We start from the raw sequence: 25,911 nt of genomic DNA, 5'->3' as shown, positions 1-25,911 counted from the left end.
CTATCCCAGCTGTCATCGGGCAGGAGGCGGGGTACACCCTGAACTGGTTGCCAGCCAATCGCAGGGCACATCGAAACAAACAACCATTCGCACTCACAGTCATGCCTACGGGCAATTTAGAGTCTCCAATTAATGCATGTTTTTGGGATGTGGGAGGAAACCGGAGTGCCCGGAGAAAACCCACGCAGGCACGGGGAGAACATGCAAACTCCACACAGGCGGGGACGGGGATTGAACCCCGCACCTCAGAACTGTGAGGCTGACGCTCTAACCAGTCGGCCACCGTGCCTCAAAAACATATATGTTAGGTAAATTGAAGGCTCTAAAGAGCGAACTGAACTGATCTGAACTTTCGCGCAGTGTGCCACTGATTTTACATTCCAAATTTGAATTGCTGGTGCACGGCGTCGCAACGTCACAGATACAGTACAGTTTATAGATATAGTTTATAGTGTAGGTATAGTTTCCCCTCTTTAATGTTTAAGCTCATCAAATAAATGTAAATATCAGACAACTATAACCCAAGATAACTTTGCTGTTTTTAAATGGTGGTTTCATTTATTAAATAAAAAAAAAACTATTCAAAGTTTCCTGGCTGTGTGTGAAAAAGTAATTACCCCCCTTGTTACATCATTAATTAATTGTGGCTAATCACAACTTTTGGTTAATTTTCACTGATCACATCCTGATCACCTGTTTAATCAAGAAATCACTTAAACAGAACCTGTCTGACAAAATCAAGTAAGACAAAATACCTAAAAAGCTGCAACAAAATGACACCATCCAAACTAATTTAAGCAAACAACTATCAGTCTGGAAAGGGTTAAAAAAAGCCATTCTTGCAAACCATAGGCAGAGCCATTAACCTCAAATGGAGAAATTATGGAAGATTGGTGAACCTTCCCAGGAGTGGCCGGCCGACAAAGAATACCCCAAGAGAATAGCAATGACTAATCAAGGAGGCCACAAAGAAACTCAATACAACTTCTAAAGAACTGCAGGTCTCCCTTGGCTCAGTTAAACTCAACAATAAAAAAGAGACTGAGCAAAAATGGCGTTAGTGGCAGAGAAACCCACTGCTAACCAAAAAGAGCGCAAAGGCTCGTCTTACTTTTGCAAAAAAAAAAAAAAAAAAAATGTGAATGATTCCCAAGACTTTTGTGAGAATATTATATGGACTGACGAGATGAAAGTTGAGCTTTTTAGAAGGTGTGTGTCTTGTTACATCTGCCGTAAATCAAAGAAAGAAAATCAAACCAACAGTCAAACATGGTGGTGGTAGTGTGATAGTCTTGGGCTGTTTGCTCCTTCAGGACCTGGACAACATGCTGTGATTGATGGAACCCTGAATTCTGCTCTTTAACATAAAATCCTGAAAGAGAATGTTCAGCCATCAGTTTTTGACCTCAAGCTGTAGCCCACTTGGGTTCTGCAGCAGGATAACGATCAAAAATACACCAACAAGTCAACTTAATGAATGGCTTAAAAATACAATATGAAAGTTTTGGAGTGGCCTAGTCAAAGTCCGGACTTGAATCAGATTGAAGTACAGTGGCATGCCCTTAAAAAGGCCGTCCATGCTCAAAAACCCTGCTGAATTCAAAGAATTCTGCAAGGAAGAGTGGGCCAAAATATCTCCACAGAAATGTGAAAGACTCATTGGCAGTTGTAGAAAACGCTTCATTTCAGTTATTGCTGCTTAAGATGGCCCAACCAGTTATTAGGTTTAGGGGGCCATTACATTTTCACACAGGGCCAGATAACTGAATATATATTTTTTCCATAATAAATGAAATCACCATTTTAAAAAAAGCATTTTAAGTTCACTTGGGTTATATCTGTCTGATATTTACATTTGTTTGATGATCTAAAACATTAAAGTGGGGAAACTATGCAAAGAATATAAGAATCTGAGAAGGGGGACAAAACATTTTCACGGCACTGTATCCATCCATCCATCCATCCATCCATGTTCCATACCACTTATCCTCACTTGGGTCGGGTGCGTGCTGGAACCTATCCCAGCTATCTTTGGGCGAGAGGCGGGGTACACCCTGAACTGGTCGCCAGCCAATCTCAGGGCTCACATAAACAAACAATCATTAAAATGAGAACCAAAATTATTTCCAATAATTGATACAAACATTCTATTTTTATGCTGTATACCTCACCAACGAATAACCTGGCGCATCTATCCATTTTGAACAAAAAATGTGGCCATTGAGAACAAAAGTTTCCTAACTTCTGATATGGCACATATTTTACATCAAGAAGGTCTCTCCAAACCTTTTGTACTTTACACAAAGATGATAAAGAATGTACAAGTATTTCAAGAAACATGAATGCCAAGGACTCATGTGCCTGCTTAGCAACCAGTAGCTTAACTTCTTTAGAGACGTAAAGAAGGAATTCCAAAGTGTGTTTAAGAGAAAAGAGTGTGGGAGTGTGCGTGAAAAGAAGAATACTTTCAGAGATGCTGATGAGTTTTATCATGTTTCCTTTGTGATGATGTTGCGCATGTGTGAATTCTGTGGTGTAGACGTTTTACTCTCCGTTTTTGACCGAGCATATTTTTGTGTATCTTTCCTCTAATTGAATCCGTCCCACAAGGCATCACTGCTTGTTTAAACGCTGACACCACAAAAGTGTTTGTTCGTGCGCATCTGCACGTGTGTTTGAGCATTCACACTCTAGCAGAACAATGCATACATTCTTTCTTTATTGTTTAATTATAAACACCCCCCCCCCCCCCCACCCCCCCATGTTATTGATTCAATTAGTCAGATTATACATATGTAATGCTTTGCTTTTTCTTCAACTCTCTGACTGCAGCTTTCTTTTCTCTCCTTCTCTGGGTTTCAATAATATATTTTACCAACTGACACAGTCTGCAGTGAATAATTACAGCATATGTATGGGATTTCAAAGTACTCATTTCAACAGCCACCACATTAGGTATGCCTAAAACAAGAGCTGTATATGTGTTGGCACCGTCAAAGAGTTATTACTTTAACAATCTATAAACTGGCTTAGGATGCACACGTATGTGAGTGTTTTTTTAAAACATGACAAAAATAAATCTCCATATCCCAGTGACCGCCCAACTCATGCAGAAAAGGGTTGTGTTGAATGAATATGCTGTAACCAATAACTATACAGTAGATTGGTAGCAGTGTTTTACACCATGGGTCACTGTCATGTTTTTTTTTGTTTTTTTTCATTCCGAACACGTAGGCTCGATCACTAACGTATAACGTGGCAGTAAAGACATGATTAGAGTAAATATTTGTATACACTAAATTATTACACATATACATACTTAGACAAATACTGACTACTTCGGCCGATGATTATTCCTGTGGTCGGCTTGCACATGTGAAGGGCGCAGATGAGTTTAATTGCGCTATATTCGTAACCACAAAACATCGTGAACCGAGGACCCCCTGGAGTTGACTTTATCACAGCTAGCGTGGGAACAGTTTGTATTCAATGACTTATTCACACTTGCTGAGGGCAGGGCTAGTCTCCAGCTCGCTTGTGAGCCCGAACAGGATCAGCCATACAGAAAGTAGATAGCTTGATGATCTTTTACAGTATTTTAATTCATTCCCAGTGGGCACCGCTATTGTTGTGTGATGCATTTTGGTGAAGTCACAGAATGATTTGCCTCGAGTCCATGAGTTTCCAGGGCATTTTTCTTGTTTGAAGTCTAAAATGTCCAGCTTCTTAGTTTTATGGAATGCAGCATTGAGGTTTTGAAATTCTTCACATTAGATGACGTTTTCAACAATCTAAACCGATGAAAAGAACGTAAAGCATACAGAAAAGCATACTTATCTTCATATACACATGGCCTTAGTGTATTTTTTGTTACTTCTGGAGCCTGAGGGAAACATTCTTGACATTTGATGATTAACTTGTTGAACAAGAAAGGGGCTTTAGTATCAGATGTTTCTCTCTCTCTCTCTCTCATTTTTTTTAAACCAAGTTCCACCATCTACATAAATTACAGCCAATGCAGTCTTGCAGTTTTCACTCCCTAAAAAGTCAAGACTTGCGTGTTTTTGTTTCCTGTTTAATGATCCCACTAACCATACTGACTGATCTTTTTAATTGCATCCCTTTGGACTCGCAGCTTCTTCCGCGCTTCCTTCTGTTTCTGACATAATCCCGTGCTGCCTTTAACATGCAGCCATCATTAACCAACTGATGCGGCTGAGGTTCTTTGTGGTCATCTCCAATTTCGCCCCCAGACTACATCTATTATTCAATACTTGGGTTCAATCTTGTGTGAGCGCCACCATCTATCACTTTCAGGTCCTGTATCAATGTTCACAGTGAATAATTCTTTAGCTCATGCATTTATTTATATCTGGTGCCAATCTTTGGATCCACCACCCTCTGTTCAGTGAGGTGGAGTGGTTTAGGCAGCAGATGGACGTGAAACATGTCTAGTTTAAAGTCTAAAAATAAAAAGGCCAGTCAGTCAAAGTCAATACTTTCCCTGAAATGTAACATAAATGTAAGTATTTAACCAGTTCCCTGTTTAGAGGCTTCACTGTCTTTCTCTGTACAGTGTTTTGTAACTCATCTGTGGGATTGTGTAACCGTCCCTACAAATATATAAAATAATGTGGTATTTTGATAAAGACGGCGTAATACTTCATTCCCAAATCTCCCTTTCTTGTATTATTGATTCGTGTATCCTTTAACCTGGTGAGTAGATTTGGATTCTGATGATACATTGGTCACTTGGAGAGTATAATTTAATCATAATATTGCATATTGCCAACACTGTTTAGGTTTTTTTACAACATGACAAATGGTTTTGTCGTCACTTTTGGCCCCTTTCGCTGTGCCCATGCTGACCCAACTACATTATAGGGCCGTGGCATAAATGAGTAAGTTGCGGCTAATTCAATAAAAGAAAGGCAGGTCATCTGTCTTTCCTGGAACATGTCTATTTTAGATACATACAGTACAACTGGCTCACATAAACACACTCTCACATACACACACGTAGGTGACAAACAGTTTATCGTAACATTGTTAAACTGTGATGATGCACAGTGCTGACTGGAGAAGTGATGTATAGTTTGATCTTCTCTAACGTGTTTGTGTGTTTATGTGTGGGCATACAGTACAGTGTTGTGGTGAACACTAATTTTATTTTTGTTGTTTTTATTTCGTCATCATTTGGACATAGTAAAATTAAAAAGTAGGAGTGATACAGTTGGCATGATTAAAAGAAATGTACACAAATATACAGTATATTTTGGAAGACGCACAACATCTTGGATCTGGATAAAGGTGCAAACGTAAAAGGCTATTTTAAACATTTGAGTCATCAATGAAAGTGTCCACTACCCAAACCTGTAATATTCTGTCTTTTAGTCATCCTCCTTCATGAACCAAGAAGTTGTTTGCTAATGAACAAACAGATGTATATGGTGGTCCATGTTTTCTTTTTTTTTTTAACTTAACAGTTTGGTCTTGCCAGCAGTCTACACTTTATGACGTGGCTTTCTACTAATATATCGTCATTATAATATTGCTAAAGCAACGTATGGTAGCCAAAGACTTTTGCTCAGTTGTGTGTTTGTCTCTGTGAAAGTGTCGAATAGTGTAAAACAAGCATAAATTGGGGTTAAAAAAAAGAAGGAAACACTACAGATGAAAACAGTAAATACAGCATTATTCAGATTTTGTCCACTTTTCACCTCATTATTTTAACTCTATTCATAGTCTCCATTCTTCCACACTGGGACTGCATGAAAGACATCTGCATAGTCCTACTCTTTTATTGTTTGTGACGATATCCCGATTGGTTTCACATAGCTCAGATTGACATGAGAGCAAACAAGCTTCCAACAGGCGTGCCAGTGTAGAATCAATTAAAGTAATGCACTAGGCATCTAGTTGTCTGCACAACGCCAGATGCTTTATCGTCACCTTACCGAGGCTTTCAGCATATGATATTTTTATTTTGCCTCAGACATGCTTTCTTTTAAAATGCATACGCAGCACCTGAATGTTTTCAATCAAGCCCTGGAAAAAAAGGTTCTATGAGTTAACAATGTGCAAAATAGAGCAATGACTTTCAGAACAGCCGCAGCTGAGTATCCGATATCAATGTGACTTTGCCTTGAGGTCACTGGAAACAGTTGAGAGGAAAGCTTATTTTTTCAAGGTGTATGCTTTGAATTTTGCAGGCTGTTATCTGTCTGTTATACTCCTTGACTGATTTTTCATACATGGTTTGAACGAGCGTCCATGTTGGTGATCCTGTTGAACTGTGTAACCTTGGGCATGTTCCATCCCTGTGAGGACATCGACTGCAACTCTGACAGATGTAAAATCCTGCAGGTAAGACACATTTTTTCTTTTTGTACACTTAATGTGTTTTGTTGTATTCCTTCTTATGGCTTGCATAGTATGAAGAATTGTTTTTTCAATAAGAGATAGCATTTATTTGTCAACATTAACGCCGTTGGGTGTTAATTTTGGTTCCAATGGTTTGTTTTAAAGTTGGGTTCACACATAACGATCAAGAAGCTAATCAAAGTCAGCAAAGGCCAGATTATCAAATGAAAAGTTTATGTTGATTGATTATCATCTCGTGTGGGTTGTTTGAGCGAGTGAATTTTCCTTCCCTGATCTGTTTGGAAAAAGGTCAGGGTTAATATGTACAATCACAAATCCTTATATGCAAGGTAACCCGAAGACGATGATCCACAGACTCTGTTTCTGTCACATCGTAGTTGTGGTTTCCCGCCAAGGGCTGTTATAACTGTGAAAACATACACTGTAAATGTATAATCGCCTCATATTATTACAATTATACAACAAATTGACGGATAACTACTTTTAAATTCAGAAGCTAACAAAAACTTAAATTATTATTCATTTTATTTTAGAAGGGGAACGGGTTAACAAAATCATTTCAGGAGCTGAAGTAAAAATTTGCAACTGTAGGTAATGCGGTTGCACAAGTGTGCACACCAGCTTAAAACTGGGGTGTGGCCATGGTAAGAATTAACAAATCACATTGAAACGCATGTTAACTGGAGGTGGCGCACACCTGTACCATTTAAAGTGCCTCTGATTAACCCCAAATACATTTCAATTGTTCTAGCAGGCTTTTCCTGACATATGTTGTAGCAACTCTGACTAGTATTTGGAACAGTGCATAATTCCCTCTACCTTGCCTAAGGTCCAAGTTCCAGCTGAAGAAAAACAGCAACAAAATATTACGCTGCCACCACCACGCTTCACCATATACAGCGGCTGAAATATGTATTTAACACGTCCCCATTTTTCTCACTAAATATAATTCCAAAAGTGCTATTGACCTGAAACTTTCACCAGATGTTGGGAACAACCCAAGTAATCCATCCATAGAAAGAAAGTAAAACAAATAAGATCAGAAATTAAGTTGTGTGTAAAAATGTGAAATAACATTGGAAAAAAGTATTGAACACTTGAAGAAAGGGAGCTTCAAAAAGGCATGGAAAGCCAAGACAACACCTAAAATCTATCAATAACCAAACAGCAATCCAGCCCCTTGTCAGTGCAAATGAATATGCAGCTGGTTCAGTCCTAATTGATAGCCTACAAAAAAGTATCATTGCTAAGGTGTGAGTCAAGACACATCTCATGATTAAGAGCAGAGAGCTGTCTCAAGACCATCGCAAACTAATTGTTGCAAAACATAACAATGGCAATGGTTACAGGTGCATATCTAAGCTTCTGAACGTTCCAGTGAGCATGGTTGGGGCCATAATACGCAAGTGGAAAGCCAATCATACCACCATGAATTTGCCTCGATCAGGTGCTCCTCACATTTCTGACAGAGGAGTGCGAAGAATAATCAGAACAGTTGTCCAAGAGCCAAGGACCACCTGTGGAGAGCTTCAAAAAGACCTGGAATTAGCAGGTACCGTTGTCACCAGGAAAACAGTGAGTAATTGTTGGATTTATCTTACCCAACATTATAAAAAATAGACACAAAAGGAATGAAGACGCTGGTTTCTTTTTCTCATGAGGAGGGCGTATGGGAGATTGTTCAGATCACAGTCTCTCAACACGCTCTAAACAATCCCCCCCCTCGCTCCTGCTTTTATTTGAAATAGGAGGGATTTACAAATCATAATGTTCTAAGCAATAAGACACAACACAAAATATTTGATAATAAGAGGGTTTTTCCCAGACATAGTATTCTAAACAATAAGACACAACACATAATATTGAACCAACACCTGTCACGACCCGACCACATCCGATCACGTCCTTGGTCCAGGCGCCCTTCCATCGGATGATGCTGAGTCTTCTTTTTGAAGGCGAGACATCTAAAATTGTCCATTATACTAATGCAATTTATTTTTTGTTAACTTTATGTCCCTCTTCTGTTAGATGATGCAGTAAAGTCAATGAATCCTTGCATGTCTCTCCATCTGTAGATGCCAGAAGACATGCGTGTTGTCATAACTTGTGAATAATTAGTTAGACTTTCACAGTAACCTTGCGGTAATCTAGTAAAAGTATATATATATTTTTTTTTTTTTCTCAAATGTGAATGCAAACCAAAATTGACTGTTATTTTCTATTGGTACTGTAAAGAATGCATTACTTATGTCTACTACTGTAAACACAGTAGCGTCTGGTCTTAATGAATTTAACAATGTGCGTGGGATTGGTACGCATGCTGCTCTCTGTATTACTGCAGCTCATCACATTCTTTTTTATCTACTATTTTTTTTGATAAGCTGCAAGGCTGCAGACAACAGGGCCTTTCCCATGTTTAACTGTGGTTTGTCTGGGATATCGATTGTGTAATAGAATGTACTTTCTCTGTTTTCCAGTGTTACATCAAGGTCCTCTCTTTTTAATTTATGTTTAATTCATATTTGAGTACAAGTCCTAGTTGGAATAAGCCGTCTCTTCCCAACAAATTCACAGGGCACTCCGGGACTTCGAAAATGGGCATTCTACAAGGTTATTTCAGGTTTTTCAGTGTCCAAACTCAGAATGTCCTGTAAATTGAAATCCACCTCCTCATTCTCTGTAATGTTTACACAAGAGGATTTGTTGAGTTGGGAAGCAGGCTGGCCTAGTCATGCAGTAGTTTGTCCGTATTCTCTTTTATTTTTCTTTTTTTCTTTTTTAGGGCATTCACGTGCAATGTGGCCTTTGTTTCCACAGCACCAACAGATGGTATTATCATAATAATTTCGATTTCTACCATATCTTACTCTCCCACGGTCTCTGCCGTGTCCTCTAAAATTATCTCTCTCTCTGCCTTGATAGTATATTTCTGCTTCTTCGTCGAGGAAGACATCTATCTTCTCTTTTTGTTTTTTGTCTAACACTCTTTCTGCGTGGAGGGCATGATTAACATATTCCTCCAGAGGGCCAGTTGCTAGGTTTATCCAATGTTTATCTACCCATCTGTTAATGTGTTCTTTCGAAATCACATGTAAAGCATTTTTTAACTGTTGTTGATAAGGTGTGATGCCGGCTACGGCCTTTTTCACATCCTCATTAGTCCAGTTTAACCAGAAGAGTAAGTCGTCAAATCCATCTTTTTGTATTTGTGATATATCATTTTTGTGTCGACACTTTATTTCGTTTTGAAGTTGAACTATTTTTTGCGAATTTAGCTGGCCAGCGAAACCGTATTTGGTTATCCACGTGTTTAAATCTTCTATTTTGAAATGGTTTTGAAGTTGAACATATTTCCAATCTTTACACGTTAGGTCTATTTTTTGATCCTGTTTACTGTTATTTATTCCCATTTTTGTGAATTTGGAAGTCAGTTCATTTGCACCTAGAGTGACCTAAATACTGACTTTATTCAAAAATGACAGGGTGACAATAAATGTCTGAGTTTTGGTAATTCTCAAGCTTCTACCCTAATTGGGGCGGAGAATTCTTGCCTTTGCTTCCAAACTCAGTTGTCACTTACAATCCCGTCTTATACATTCATACTTTTACACATACACACGATATTAATAACGTTTTTATAAACACACGAAAACACGGAAACACAGAAACACAGAAATACGGAATTTAAGTACGTACAGGACCCCGCCGTCCCCACGGATTTTATCGGATTCCGTTGTCCATCTTGACCACTTGCCAGTGACTAGTATTACACAAGGTTTGTTCTGCCGCAGACTTCTTCGTCGCGCAATTCACTCACTCTTTAATCCTTTTTTCCCCAAAAAAATTTTTAAAATTTAACTCACCACTCGTCTTCAATCCTGTGGATTGTCGTCAACCTTCAGATCCCAGTTGAGGAGGACGAAGACCAGTCCCGTAAAAGGGTCTTACTTGCCGTGGCCACGGTCTCTTAACTGGAAGTCGGCTCCACAACTGGAATCCTCGGGTGTGTTGACATCCGGCTCGAAGGACCAATTTAATGTTGGATTTATCTTACCCAACATTATAAAAAATAGACACAAAAGGAATGAAGACGCTGGTTTCTTTTTCTCATGAGGAGGGCGTATGGGAGATTGTTCAGATCACAGTCTCTCAACACGCTCTAAACAATCCCCCCCCTCGCTCCTGCTTTTATTTGAAATAGGAGGGATTTACAAATCATAATGTTCTAAGCAATAAGACACAACACAAAATATTTGATAATAAGAGGGTTTTTCCCAGACATAGTATTCTAAACAATAAGACACAACACATAATATTGAACCAACACCTGTCACGACCCGACCACATCCGATCACGTCCTTGGTCCAGGCGCCCTTCCATCGGATGATGCTGAGTCTTCTTTTTGAAGGCGAGACATCTAAAATTGTCCATTATACTAATGCAAGCTAAGCAAATAAATGATAACTTCTACAATTTATCTAACAGTAATGTAGTCCGCCGCCATGGCCTGTATGCATGCTCACCATGCAAGACCCAGTCAAAGCTTATTTAAAGTTTGCTGAACAACATTTGGACAAGCCAGTTAAATACTGGGAGAATATAGTCTGGTCGGATGAGAGCAAAATTTAACTGTTTGGATGCCATAATGCACACCACGTTTGCCAAAAATGGCACTGCACATCACCTTACAAACACCATACCAACAGTGAAGTTTGGAGGTGGGAACATGATGGTGTGGGGCTGCTTTTCACCAAATGGTACTGGTAAACTTCACATTATTGAAGGAAGGATGAATGGGCACATCTATCCATCCATCCATTTTCTGAGCCGCTTCTCCTCACTAGGGTCGCGGGCGTGCTGGAGCCTATCCCAGCCGTCATTGGGCAGGAGGCGGGGTACACCCTGAACTGGTTGCCAGCCAATCGCAGGGCACATAGGAACAAACAACCATTCGCACTCACAGTCATGCCTACGGGCAATTTAGAGTCTCCAATTAATGCATGTTTTTGGGATGTGGGAGGAAACCGGAGTGCCCGGAGAAAACCCACGCAGGCACGGGGAGAACATGCAAACTCCACACAGGCGGGGCCGGGGATTGAACCCGGGTCCTCAGAACTGTGAGGCTGACGCTCTAACCAGTCGGCCACCGTGCCGCCTGGGCACATCTACCAAGACATTATTGACAAAAATCTGCTGCCATCTACGAGAATGATGAAAATGAAACGAGGGTGGACATTTCAGCAAGATAAGGAAATGCTGCCAAGGAAACTTCAAAGAAGAAAAATAAAGCTGCTAAAATGGCCCAGCCAATCACCTGACTTGAATCCAATCAAAAATCTATGGAAAGAACTGAAACTCAAGGTCCATAAAAGAAGCCCACGGAACCGTCAAAACTTGACGACTGCTTGTGTGGAGGAATGGGCCAAAATCACACCAGAGCAACGCATGTGACTAGTTTCTCCATACAGGAGGCGTCTGGAAGCAGTCATTGTAAACAAAGGCTTTTGTAGAAAGTATTAAATAAATACCATTTGGTGTGTTCAATAATTTTTCCCTGTGTCATTTCACATTAATTAATTAAGTTCTGATCTTATTTGTTCAACTTTCTTTGTATGTATGGATTACTTGCATTGTTCCCAACATCAGGTGAAATTTTCATGTCAATAGCACCTTTGGAAATACATTTAATGAGAAAAATCATGACAGTGTTAAATAATTATTCCAGCCGCTGTATATGGTGCTCTTTTGATGCGCAGTGTTGAGTTTCCATTAAACATATCTTTTGTAATTATGGCCAAAAAAGTTAAACCTTGGTTTCATTAGACCATAACATAATCTCCCAAACACATGTGGGAAAATATGACACAGCTGATCAAAATCATTATTTACCACAGTAGAGAAATGCATTATTCACTGTTCAAATGTATTCACTCAGAGATGTGGGTAACCTTTTTTAATATGCATTTAGCATCGTGTTTGGTAAAATTGTCCGATATACCTGGCCTCTGCAACTACTGTACTTCCATTTGCATTACGCAGATGGAAATAAACAAAAGCTTTGTGTGGAGGCGTTTCCATTAAGTTCTTTCCTGCCTAGCTAATACTAATGGAGGCATTTTTTATTTTTATTTTTTTCCGGGTTCATTCTATTCATTGGATGAAAAAAGTCAAGCAGAGGGAACCGCATGCACGCTGTGGAATAGATCTGCTTGTTATGTGGCGCTGTTCATCTTGTGCAGTGAGCTGATAATGCGCTTGCAAAGTGGTAAATAGATAGATCAGAACAATTCTCTTTTGTTCTTGTCCATTGACTCAGCAGAATTGAGCACCCTCATCCAACAACAAGATATCTCCATTTTAATATTAAAGTTAAATTATTTGGCGGACAATACATTGTCAGATAGGAAAAATTTAATAAAATCTGTTTTGCCAAAATTTACTTAAACCATTAAAAAACAGGGTGAGGTTACAGTAAGTATAGACATAAGCAAAGCAAACTTGGAAAACAAAAGTTGTCTCCCAATGGATCCCACATGATATCTTCATATCACTCTATAAAGCTGAGCTCATAGATGCCAAATGAAGATATGAACTGGGTTAATATCTCGCACTCAATCTTTTCCGCTAGCTCCAACCCTACAAACCTATCAATTTGGTGCCAGAAAGTCAGTCTAATTTGACTGTAATTTGACTCATCTAATTGTTTGATGCCTAATATTTTTTGTAATATAGCAACGCCACTTCAGTGGATACGCAACAGTATTTCATTTTTGTTGCATTGTATTTGAACAGTGAATACACTTCTGAGGACAAACAATCACTGTGAACTCTAATTTCTGCTCTTTCATCATTTCACTAGCTTTAATGATGGAAACTGTGAGGGTAGATTTCAGTAAAGTCCCCCTGACAGTTACAGAACAAAAGGATGTCAAAGTAAAAGACGACAGCGTTGGCAGAATGTTGGTTTTTGAATGGTCACTATGGCGCTGATATCTCCTCTCCAGTATTATCATCATCCACCTGTGAGCAGTAGAAAGCCCTGAATGAATGGCAAAGGACAGTTAGCCTCCTCTATTGTCCTCACCATATGAGGCCATATGCAGCTGTAATCTATGCATGGATGTCTGTCTTTAAATTTGTGCTTGTGTGTGTGTACGCGTGTGTTTGCCCGAACCCAGCGATGATCGCATACAGAATGAAATCAAACATTTCATGGCTTTCCTTTTAGTTTTGGCCATTTTTTAAAAATGTGATGTAAATGTAATGTTTAGTGACATCAAGATATTTAGCAGAGGCAACCTATTACTTCACTATTCCATTGACCAACATTCCTTGGCCAGTCTATATTTTAGTATAGTTGTATTCAGAATTTTACCAAATGTTTCGAGAAAACTTTTAAGACTTTAAAGGCGTATAGTATAGACTCCAGTGTCAGTAAGGAGAGTGTTTTATTGTTTTTACATTTAACCAATAGTGGTTAACTTCAAGTACCAATGTTAAAAAGTAAGCGTGCAAGGGTCTTATTTCGGAGTGGATCACCTTTTGCATTATGCTGTATTCATTCATTCGTCATTAAAGATAAGACTGAGTCTTTTGTGTAACATATTTCACAGTCTATATTTACATGACAGTTGATAACGTTGAACCATTTCTTTAAAAGGTAATTAAAACATTAAAAGTGCCAGCTTGGTTAATACAAACAGTTTGACTGAAACAATTAGTAGTGTATGTCTACTTCTGTTATTTTCAATTGGAAAATGTTTCCAAAATACAAAATAAATAATTAATGTCAACAAGCATGTTGGAAATATCTATTATTCTTCCAGCTGCATTAGGATAGTGATCAGTGATGATAAGGCATACCAAGCAGTTACACTAATCCTAATGGTCTCCATTTTATATCATTGCATTGCTGGAAAATCATAGACACAATTAACAAGCAGATTGCTCTGTTTTTCCCCATATTTTCTTTGGAATCAATAAAGTATACTATCTTCCTACCTACTGTATCCACCAACCTACCTACCTACCAAGCTACCTAGTTGTAGTTCATACCCTGCGCCGCTCACATCCCCCAGGGCACATACTTTTTTGATGTATGGCTAACACTATGATGTAATCAATTATTTTTTTTCCAGCATTTAGATGACCTGGTGGCACAGTGTCCTACTGGTTAGAGCGTCTGCCTCACAGTTCTGAGGACCGGGGTTCAATCCCCGGTCCCGCCTGTGTGGAGTTTGCATGTTCTCCCCGTGCCTGCATGGGTTTTCTCCGGCCACTCCGGTTTCCTCCCTCATCCCAAAAACATGCATGGTAGGTTATTGACAACTCTAAATTGCCCGTAGGTGTGAATGTGAGTGCGAATGGTTGTTTGTTTGGATGTGCCCTGCGATTGGCCGGCAACCAGTTCAGGGTGTACCCCGCCTCCTGCCCGATGACAGCTGGGATAGGCTCCAGCACGCCCGCGACCTTAGTGAGGAGAAGCGGCTCGGAAAATGGATGGATGGATTTAGGATGCCAGGCCCCATGGGTGCAGGCCTGGCAACCAGGCGCTCGCCATCGAGTCACACTTGCGGATCTGGCTCCAGAGGGGGTCCCCGGCAACCTGCGTCCGGGCGATGGAAGACAAGGTCCAAATATTTTTCTCATCATGAGGGGTCTTTGAGCCGTGGTTTGTCTGGATCCAACATGAGGAGACCCCGGGGACGTCCCAGGACACGCTGGAGAGACTGTGTCTCCCAACTGGCCTGGGAATCCCTCGGGATCCCCACGGAAGAGCTGGATGATGTGGCTGGGGAGAGGGAAGTCTGGGCTTCTCTGCTAAAACTGCTGCCCTCACAACCCAACCCCGGATAAGCGGAAAAAAATGGATGGATGCATAGATGAATGATATTTACATTTGTTTGATGATCTTAAAGTGAGGAAACTACTGTATGCTAAAAATAAATAAATAAATAATAGAATTTGAGAAGAGGGTGAATACTTTTTACATGGCACTGTACATTCTTCGATCATTGTAATTAAACTTACAATTTAACGTCTGTATCATTTTAGGAGACTACAGAGGCATCAATTATTTCAATTATTATTAAAAAAAAAACTTTCAACAAATCTCCCAGAAACATAAGACATTTTCAAGATGGGAGTTATCCTGCAATGAACCCAATGCCTTTTCTCAGTGTTTCTTAAACGACTTTTTTGTCTGATATTCAAATGATGATTCATCCGGCTAGGCAAGCTGAAAAGAGCTGAAATTACAAGGGAGAGCATTATTTTAGGAAGTCCTATTTGTTCCCCCCAGAGAGGTGGCTAGTTGGGGTCGCATCGAGCCAACAGTAGCTGCTTTTTCTCTCTCTCCTGCTGCAGGCCCGTTTTTCTTTCTTTCTTCTTTCTGGTTTCTTGCTGCCGTGTGCACTTTCTTCCCTTGTCATGTAAAACTACCTCGGACTGACCTTGAAGCCATGCACATTGCGTTCATGTGAAGAATCACAGCATAATATTTGAATCCAAGAGTTTGAGATCTGTTTGTCAAAGCTATAGCAGTCCAGTTCCAAGTGCTGCACAGTATCTGGTAGCTTCTTTTACACACACACACACACACACACACACACACACACACACACACTCGCACGTTGTGCATTAAGTGCTCTCAGCATTAGCGACTCAGCACATTTGCAACTTAAAGGCTGTGTTCAAGAGGTGACAAGAGGGCGCGTAATGCTGGCACTCGCTTGACGCATTGATAACACGCGGTCCAGCCTGCTGCCTGGTGAACACGTGTGTTTACATTTGCTCTCAGGCAATCCTCACACACATGCTCACACGTGGGGTTAGTGTGTGTGGAGTCAGTGATTGGGCTAAGAGGTTCACATGTAGGGGGAGGGGGATTGAAGCGTAGCTACAGTTTTCCCTTTTTTGTATGATAAAGAAACATTCACGTACTGTTAATGTACTCTGAAAATTATAATTTAAAAAAAAAAACCTTTGAAAAGCTACATATTCATGGAGCGTTTGTGTTGTGAGAAAAAAGATAAGAGGGAGATTCGAGATCTGATGAAGTTTGAGAAAGAGGAGGAATGCCAGAAGCGCTGTGATGAATCACATGCAAGGCAACTGAGAGCAGATGAAGCATGACAGAATGTACTAAACATTCCACTTTTTTGTCACGGGCAGACAAAAAACAGTTTACTTTTATTGAACAAACAAAACCTAAAAAAAAAAGTGGAGGATTAATACAAATTCATTTGTTGTATGAAGTCCTGCAAAATTGTCATGAAAATTGACTCGTCACACACTAATACTGACAGGAGCATATTAGTGCAAATTTACTCTAAACACCTTTCAAAAAGGTAAAGCAATCAAGTAAGCAATTTAATGGGTTTTACTCCAAGGCTCCCCTTAGTTTTTTTTGTTTAGTTTTTTTCATTTTATTAAACACAAGTGTGTCCACTAATTTCATGGACAACAAAAGGTTTATAATGAGAATAACAAAATACACTGTTACTCCTAATGTTGTGGTAATTTTTTTATTTAGTCCTCTGTTTATTTTAAGAAAAAAAAGAAGCAATGATTACACTACATGTCCCTCTTACACAGGTAAATTACAGTGTATAGATTTGTTCCCCCCAAGCTCGGATAACGCTTGTTTGATGCAATGAAAGACAAGAGAGACATTTTAGTCTAACTTGAACAGCAATAATGCATACCGGTAAACCTAAATAGCACTCATAGAGCATAGTAGGCCTCCATGAAAAATCCAGACTGGAGTTGTGTGCTCTCAAATCAAAGAATACGTAGCAAAGGATAGCTTTAAAAAGTAATTATGATGTACTCATGAATTCACTTTTATTAACATTAACAGCTACAGCAAATCTACTATTTATTTTCATATATCTTACTATTATATACTATACAGCACTTTGAAACAGTAATCCATGCCTTCGTTACATCTCGGCTGGATTACTGTAATGCACTTTATTTTGGAGTCATCCATCCATCCATCCATTTTCAACACCGCTTATCCTGGTTAGGGTCGCGGGACGCTGGAGCCTATCCCAGCTGACTTCGGGCGAAAGGCGGACTACACCCTGAACTGGTCGCCAGTCAGTCGCAGGGCACATATAGACACGGACAACCATTCACACTCACATTCACAACGTCACTGAGTGGGAACTGAACCCACGCTGCCTGCACCAAAGTCAGGCGAGTGTACCACTACACCATCAGTGACTCTGGAGTCATCCAGTCCTCCCTTAAACATCTCCAATTAGCTCAAAACGCCGCAGGAGCACGTAGGAAGGAGCACCCAAATTCTGGCCTCCCTTCACTAGCTTCTTGTGCATTTTAGAGTCCATTCTTTTATTTGTTTTTTTAATCTGTAAATGGTCTCACCCCATTTTACCTCTCTGACCTGCTCCACCCCTACACTCGTGTATGTCGCCTCAGGTCAGTCGACCAGACGCACCTGGAGGTGCCGAGGACTAAATGTAGGCTCAGAGGAGATAGAGCTTTTTCCGTTGGAATAACCTCCCCTTTAACATTAGGCAAGCCCCCTCACTGTCCATTTTCAAAACTCATCTTAACACCCATTTTTATTCTTTGACTTTCAACTCAGCATGTGACTGCACTGTTTTTGTGCTTGATTGTTTTTAACGTCACTATCAAGCTATTGTTTTAATTTGCCCTATGTTTAATTGTTTTATTTCTATACAGTATAATGTACAGTACTTTGTGTGCAGCTGTGGTTGTTTTAGAGTGCTCTATAGATAAAGTTGAGTTGTGTTGCGTAAGGCCCGGTACACGCATAGTGTTAAAGGTCAGATGACAAGTTATGGGGTCAGTTAAAATTCATATTTGCATTGTTTATATGTTATGGAAGACATGCACGTAACTTCCAGTTTTCAACTATAGTTTAGCTAAAAATTAGGTTTTTAATATGCCTATTGAGCACTCTCCGAACATACCCAAGCTCAAGACTATCCACCACAAAGACTACCAGAAGTGACGTTACAACTGCCAAACACAGGGTGCCAATATTTTTGAGCATAGTATGCAGTATTCCTATATATTGTGTGCTCGAATAGCTTTATAACAGGCCGCACAGAAAGTCTTTGCCGTGTCTGTTGGCTTGTCATATAGGCAAAAGTACAGACGACAGTGCTGAAAAGTACTGCGTGGGTCTTTTTTTCCTACTGCCCAGTGCATAGTAACCATAATAGAGTCATACAAGGAAATCCTCACCTCTTGTCTGCGCTGCGGCACCGTGGCGCCTGCGAGAGTTTATTCTCTCGGTTGAGGTCCCGATGGCCGTAGGAAAAAATTGTTGGCACCGCAGCTGATTTCAGCCTCTATCTCTGTATCCAATGCTTTCTGCTAAGTCTTTCTCAAAACACACCTGTTCGAAGTGATCAGCACAGAGTTGGGAATGCTTGCTAGGCATCCATAGATGACTATGTTTCTTCCCCTGTCAATTGTTTGTCCCTATCCACTGGTCACGTATTCCTTTTTCACTTGGAAAGCCCAAAAAAAATTCTTGCCACTGCCTGAACCATCTGTACAACCAAATGCCACATAATAAACCATCGTGACATCGCTAAATCATACATACAAGGACGAGAACAACAGCATGGAACAATAGCACACAAGGCCGAATGAACAGGCTGTTTGGCTCGTGTGACGTCACAACGCCTGAAAGAGCCGAAGACCGGAAGGCGCATTCTGCATCATATTTATCGATTTAACTGCTGTATATCTGCTATATAATCACTTCAAAATAGCAGATGTGGTTTGTAATGTCATGAACGGAACAGAGGATAGGACCCAAAAATGCACGACTCCAAAACAAATGGACAGTTTCCAAAAAGAGAGGTTTCATAGACAGGCATAGGTCGGTACTCAGGCAGGCAATCCAAGAAAGGCAACAGTATCCAAAAACATGAGGAAAAGAGGCAAGGGCGATAATCGGAACAGGGTCAAGTCTGACTGTGAGTCTGTGACGTGGAAACTAGGAATGCTGGAACGCGACGACAAGGTACAACGAACTGGCAACGAGAGCGAATGAGACACGAGGTTAAATACAATAGGTAATTAGGGTGAACGTGTCATGGTCTGTGTTTTGGTTTGGGTTGTGTTTAGTTTTGTTCCATGTTTTCCTGTGTTCCATGTTTGTCGTGTGCTCATTAGGTTGTTGTGTCCACCTGTTCTCGTCTACTTTGTGTCGACCAATCAGCTCTCTCCAGCCACTCGTGTCTTGTCCAGGTGTTCCTCGTGGTCTCGTCAATTTGTTTGTATTTAGTTCCCTGGTTTCTTTCAGTTCTCGTCGGTTCATTGTCGTTGTCACATGTCTTGCCATGTCATAGTCGCCAGTTGTTTTTGTCGTAGTCGCCAGTTGTTTTTTCATTGTGATTAAATATTATTATTTTGAGATTCCCGCACTCCTGCCTTGCCTCCCTGCTTCCCTGCAATTGGGTCCACCACGTTCTTGCCTTGCGTTCCTCGCCGTCGCCCTAACCACGTACGTGACAGAACGAGGCACAGGTGGTGAAGATGCTCACAGGAGCAGGTGTGTGTGAAACAGTGGGGGAAGACAAAACCCGGAACACACACACATGACATGTAAAGGGGTTCTAGAGTTATCAAGAAAGTTTTTAACATATTTGTCCTCTGACCTTTAAATAATAAAGGTGTTCAATATTTATGATGAAAAGTCTTCATGTGTGTGGGGGAGAGCTGACTTCTCCAGTCATGATGCCGTGAATTGTGATGTGAAACGGAATATAGTCAATCAAGAAACACTCAAGAAAAGGAAACGACTGTAATTACAAATAAGCATGTCTTACCCGATGTCGTTATTTTGTATAAAAGTTGGTTCTCCAGACCGCAAGAATTTTTTTTTGGAGGAAGCCGGAAGTGTTTCTTCTTCTTTGGTTTTGTGAGATCACTTGCGATCACTTGATATTTCAAGTTCGGCGTTTGAACAGAATGTTTATGTGTGTGGTGTTTTGTGTTGATATTATAGGAGTGCAACACGCACGATACGACCAAAACTGTTAAATGGCAGATTGTTATCTTTATACTGTATGTCTGGGGTCTGTCACAGATTAAAAATCTTATGAGTGGAAAAATCTTTATATCTGTACCCAGGCCTTAGGTAGCAAACCATTTTCAGGTTAATGAAGAATGGCGTTAGGATTCAACAACAGGGAAGATCCATTGGGAACACATGGCAAATTGATAATGAATCCGCTTCTAGTTGTATTATATTTTGGAATGTAGCAGGTTCCTGTTACGTATACTATGTACAGTAGGCATGTTTGACTGGTATGTCCAACCTCTTGCCCAAAGTCAGCTGGGAAAGGATGCAGTTCTCTGCGACCTTGAGAAAGATAAGCAATATAGAAAATGGATGGATGGATTTTTTTGTTTGAGTAATCCTACTGACCAACAAAATACAAAAAAACAAAACAAAACAAAAAAAAAACAATTATCAGTTAAGGAAACAGTAGCTCTCACCTTTGTGCTTGGCAAAGGTAATGACAATGATATATTTGGGAAGGAAGATCAAGGGGATCGAGACATAAAATTGTAAAACTCAAGCAGACAGCTTTTGGATGTATTGTGTTGTTCACTCCAGCAGACACTTGTTGAACCACTGCCAAGTTGCACTGAATCCATTCCGGTAGTTCATGGTGACCCAACACCTTGCCAGGACACTTTTCATTTTGTCACTTCACTTAATAGTTTGTCTCACAGCCAAAGTTCAGGCTATTAAGCTTTCACAGTTGTTATTAACAGCAAGTGTCTGGTGAGATGTTACAGGGTTTCTGTGAACCACAGGAAGTGGGGGGCGTTCCATATTTGGCAGCACTGACAAAGGTTTGTTTGGAACAAAAATAGAAGGATGAGCCTGTGACACATGCTCAGACAAAACAAAACACTTTAAAACACTGCCAACATTTTTCATTGAAAATTATTATCTGTCCATCCATCCAATTTTCTATAGTGCTTATCCTCATTTGGGTTGCAGATAACTGGAGCCTATCCCGGCTGACTTTGGGTAAACGAGTCAAAAGGTTGTGTAAATGATATACAATTATATACAGTGCATACATAGGTTACATGGCAGCGTATACCCTATGGAGATAAGGATAATAACAATTCTGTGATCATCAAAGTTGTCCATCTCTGATCAAAATCAATAAGGCTTTTCTTGAGATATAAAATATAGGACATAATAACAAATACTTATTGACATTATCATAATGAAGAGACGTGTAACTGAGTGGCGACATGAAAGCACTTTCTCTACATAGTGAGCTGTGCATGCTCGTGTGAAAGGATGAGTCATTCTTCAGCAGACGGACATTTTAAACTTCTCTTCTTGTCTTGTTCATGAAACAAAGCAGAAGTGGTACCATCCTTTTATTCTTCACAAGGCGGTAAACCTCCCTGGTCTTTTCATTTGACACAACACGTTCTTTCTTGTCACGCAGCTTCTGTTAATTTCTAATTGATTCGTGCTCCGCACTCTTAGCTGTCACACAGGCATTCAGAAGTACTTATTACACTTATTACTATGGGGGGCTTTGTGCGCATCCTCGCTGTTAAAAAATATAACTATTTTATAGCCAATGAACTATTCACACATTCCAGTATGCGTCCTTGTTTGTAAACTTAAATCTCTGTTCCTCTGGAATTTGAAAATAGTCCATTTACTGAAGTCAGTGGCATGCATTCTTCGACTGCTTTGTGGCTTGTGTTGCTCCTTGTGTCCAACCGTCTTGCACGTCTATATAACATGAGGATCAATAGATGATTAGTGAGGAAGTTAACCTTAACAGCAAGTGCGATGATGAATAGAAGTTAAAATTGCAGCCACTTGTGTATCCATCCCTGTGTGAACCTCTGCATTCTACTGATATATTTATACTTTTCTCTGGTTATATTTGGGTGAGTCATCTATCAGTGGGTGTCCTGGACCTTGAACTGCTTCCAGAATGGCTCTCTTTTTTTCCTCATTGTTTTCTCATTCCATTTATTTACTGTGCCCCTTCTTTACACGTATTGATTTTAGTCATTAAATGTACTAATCTTTTTTCAGGTCTGTCTTTATCTTCACATATTTTGTTTTTCTTCAGTCGAATGTACCGATTCAACCAGCAGACTAATAACAGAATAACAGGTTGTTGTGAGTTTGAGTTCAGACTCAAGAAGCTAAGTGGCAACAGAGCGACAATAAACACATGCCACTGAGAGCTTTGTTGGACTCTTCCCAGTTTGATTGTAATTTTTGCAAAGAAATCAGCATTAATCAGATATGGAAATGAAAAGTAACGATGTTATTGATTTTAAAGGTTATCCCACACTAACCGATTCAGAGATTGACTTCCAGCACACTACGTTTGTAGCACCCCACCTGTAGCCCTACCTTAGATGCATATTTCAACAAAAAGGTTATTTTGTGATTTCAGTACAAGCTGTAAGTTCTGACTTATGACTTATTTTTTGTTTAGCAATTTTTGTTGACAGTGGTGACTATATTTGTTGATTCAGTGACTGGAATATCTCACCAGCTGTTTGTGGCTGTTTTACCATGACATCATGAGATTTGATGGCCTTGGTAAACAAATCATAATGAAAGTTGGTTCATATTGTTAACATTCATTTAAGGCAGTATTAAAATTAAGACAAGCTTGACAGTAAGTTATGATGTGTTTTTTAATGAGAAATGCTGTTCTTGATGGTAACTGATTGCATTTTAATGCTGTTAAGGTTACAAAAAGGAGATGTTTTTAACAATTCCATCCCATTGGTATACACTGTTTTTCACATTCATTCAAGTTTTTTTGTGTAAAACAGTCTAGTTTTATTATGACATCATTAGCACATTCACATTGTCATTTTACTTGAGATCTGAAATGATCAAAACAATTTTTCGGTCTTCAATTTGAAAAAATATGAAGCATGTTATGTGAATTATTTTTGCACTACCAAGGTTACCCTTTCCATTTGCAACATTTTTCAGTACCTTTTCTTGATATCCAATGGTGACTTGTGTTTTTGGTTTTTTTTTGTCTGCAGGATTTTGATGACTTTATCTTTGCATTCTTTGCCATTGAGATGGTCATCAAGATGGTGGCTCTGGGGATTTTTGGCAAGAAATGTTACCTTGGAGATACGTGGAATCGCTTGGACTTCTTCATAGTGATAGCAGGGTAAGTCGTGCACAATCACAGGAGTCCCTGGACCAGGACATTGCAAGAGGTGCACACAGCAATTAATATATATCTCTCTGATGGTGTAGTGGTACACTCGCCTGACTTCGGTGCAAGCAGTGTGGGTATTGAGAATGGATGGCTATATATCCATCCATCCATCCATTCTCAACACCGCTTATCCTGGTTAGGGTCGCGGGGCACTGGAGCCTATCCCAGCTGACTTCGGGTGAAAGGTGGACTACACCCTGAACTGGTCGCCCGTCAGTCGCAGGGCACAGATACAGTAGACATGCACTCGCACTCACATTGTCACTGAGTGGGAACTGAACCCACGCTGCTTGCACCGAAGTCATGCGAATGCACCACTACACCATCAGTGAGTATATATGGTGTTTTTTTACAAAAAAAAACAAAACAATAGAATCATGTTTTTATAACAAGATGCTTTGAAACTATCTGATGTAATTTCCAGCCAAAAGATACCCATAGCATCGATAAGAATTAACTTTAAATCACACAACGATAATATGATATGATGTTGAGAAAATTTGCGTTACTGCATATTGTTGAACATGTTAGCATTATTTTCCATCCATCCATTTTCTGAGCCGCTTCTCCTCACAAGTGTGGCGGGCGGGCTGGAGCCTATCCCAGCTATCATCGGGCAGGAGGCGGGGTACACCCTGAACTGGTTGCCAGCCAATCGCAGGGCACATATAAACAAACAACCATTCGCACTCACATTCACACCTATGGGAAATTTAGAGTCATCAATTAACCGACCACGCATGTTTTTGTGCTGTGGGAGGAAACCGGAGTCCCCAGAGAAAACCCACGCAGGCACGGGGAGAACAAGCAAACTCCACAGAGGCGGGGCCGGGGATTGAACCCCAGACCTCAGAACTGTGAGGCAGACGCTCTAACCGGTCGTCTACCGTGCCGCCTATGTAAGCATTATTTTGAATGGGATAATCAACAAGGACCACACTTTAATACATCCAAAAATACAGTCATACTACAATTGGAAATGCCCGCATTCCTAAAATGTATGGCACTGATCTACTCACAGAAAAACACAATCAATGTGAAAGCTAGTCTGATGAAATATGGTCCAATAGTTTTTCACAAAGTTTTGAATTTGCTCTGCTTTAATTCACTTTCACATAGCTAACCAATGGGGTGTACATAAATGCTCATAACAATATCGCCTTATTGTATTCATTCATAGTTGAAGAACGTTTTATGAAATTTCACATTTTTGTGTGTTTGTGTAATGGATTCGAATGGAATTGAGTCACATTTGCATGAGAATGTTAGAGGTAAGGAAAGGGTCAACAATTCATTACAAATAAACACGCTTCAACATTGAAACACATGGACCATTAGCAAAATTAGTCTCTGCTTGTGTCCGCTAACATGCGACTATATGACATCAAACATCTTTGCACGTCATTCTCTTTGGCAACATACTTCCTGCTGTGCTTCATTCTGTAGGAACTGTGGGAAAATGTCACACGCAATTAATGAAAAGGTTAGCAAGTAATAGTGTGTTTATCAAGGGCTCGACAGTAAACATGTCACAGGAAATTAACAGAATTCCCATTTCTGAGTCTCCCCTCTGCCTAGAGTGATTAGATTGTTTGTATAATAATTGTGTTTTCTGCAGTGGATACACATACTGTATTTTCAAAGCTTTACTTGCAATGTGTTGAGCTGCTTTTTGAAAAAAACTGATGAAGAAAGGTTGCTTTGCTTAAAAATGAAGCTGCATTAATTAAGTAACAACATTTATGCTGACTTCACTTGTTAATAGTGTCTTTTCATTTGTTTGTTTGCACATTGATTTGTGTAGCAGGGTCCCAATCGATGTGTGTAGTAACCGAACGTTGGTGGGCAGTGTATCTTCCCCATGGCACATCAATCTGACTTAGCACTCGCTCCTCGGTTAGACTCCACCTGGGGCGAGAAAGGAGGAGTGAGGTGGGGGAAGGGATTCTGGGGGAGTACTAGGAAGAAGGCCAATCGATTAGCAGAGAAAGGAATAGAAGCCGAAGCATCAGCTTCATTTTACTTCTTCAATATTTAATCTGGTCTGATGTGTGAGGAGAGACACCACCGCAGCCGAAAATACTCACCCGGGCTGTCTGTTGGTTTTGCTGTAATTTAGACACCCCTATAGCCATTAATCTTTCATAAAAGCAGTTTGAAGTCAGTTATCCTTCATACCTTCCCTCAGTGTGAACAATACAGTTGAACAATTGCTTCACATAAACTTGCAGGCTCATGAATATTTGTTTCGTCGTGAAAAGTT

The 25,911-nt window shown here is 40.0% G+C and overlaps 1 protein-coding gene across 1 annotated transcript in view; it reads left to right on the top strand.

Moving 5' to 3' along the window:
- Positions 1 to 25,911, top strand: part of cacna1g (calcium channel, voltage-dependent, T type, alpha 1G subunit) — a 256,127-nt gene that overhangs the window by 85,137 nt on the left and 145,079 nt on the right. Inside the window, exons 3-4 of the mRNA XM_061755517.1 lie at positions 6,257 to 6,366; positions 23,464 to 23,597. Of these exons, the coding sequence (XP_061611501.1) occupies positions 6,257 to 6,366; positions 23,464 to 23,597 (244 nt within the window). The remainder of the gene's footprint in view (positions 1 to 6,256; positions 6,367 to 23,463; positions 23,598 to 25,911) is intronic.

The sequence above is a fragment of the Phyllopteryx taeniolatus genome, chromosome 19 (assembly GCF_024500385.1).
Source record: "Phyllopteryx taeniolatus isolate TA_2022b chromosome 19, UOR_Ptae_1.2, whole genome shotgun sequence".
Lineage (NCBI taxonomy): Eukaryota > Metazoa > Chordata > Actinopteri > Syngnathiformes > Syngnathidae > Phyllopteryx > Phyllopteryx taeniolatus.
Note: the sequence above shows the minus strand (reverse complement) of the source record. Positions and strands in the feature narration are given on the sequence as shown.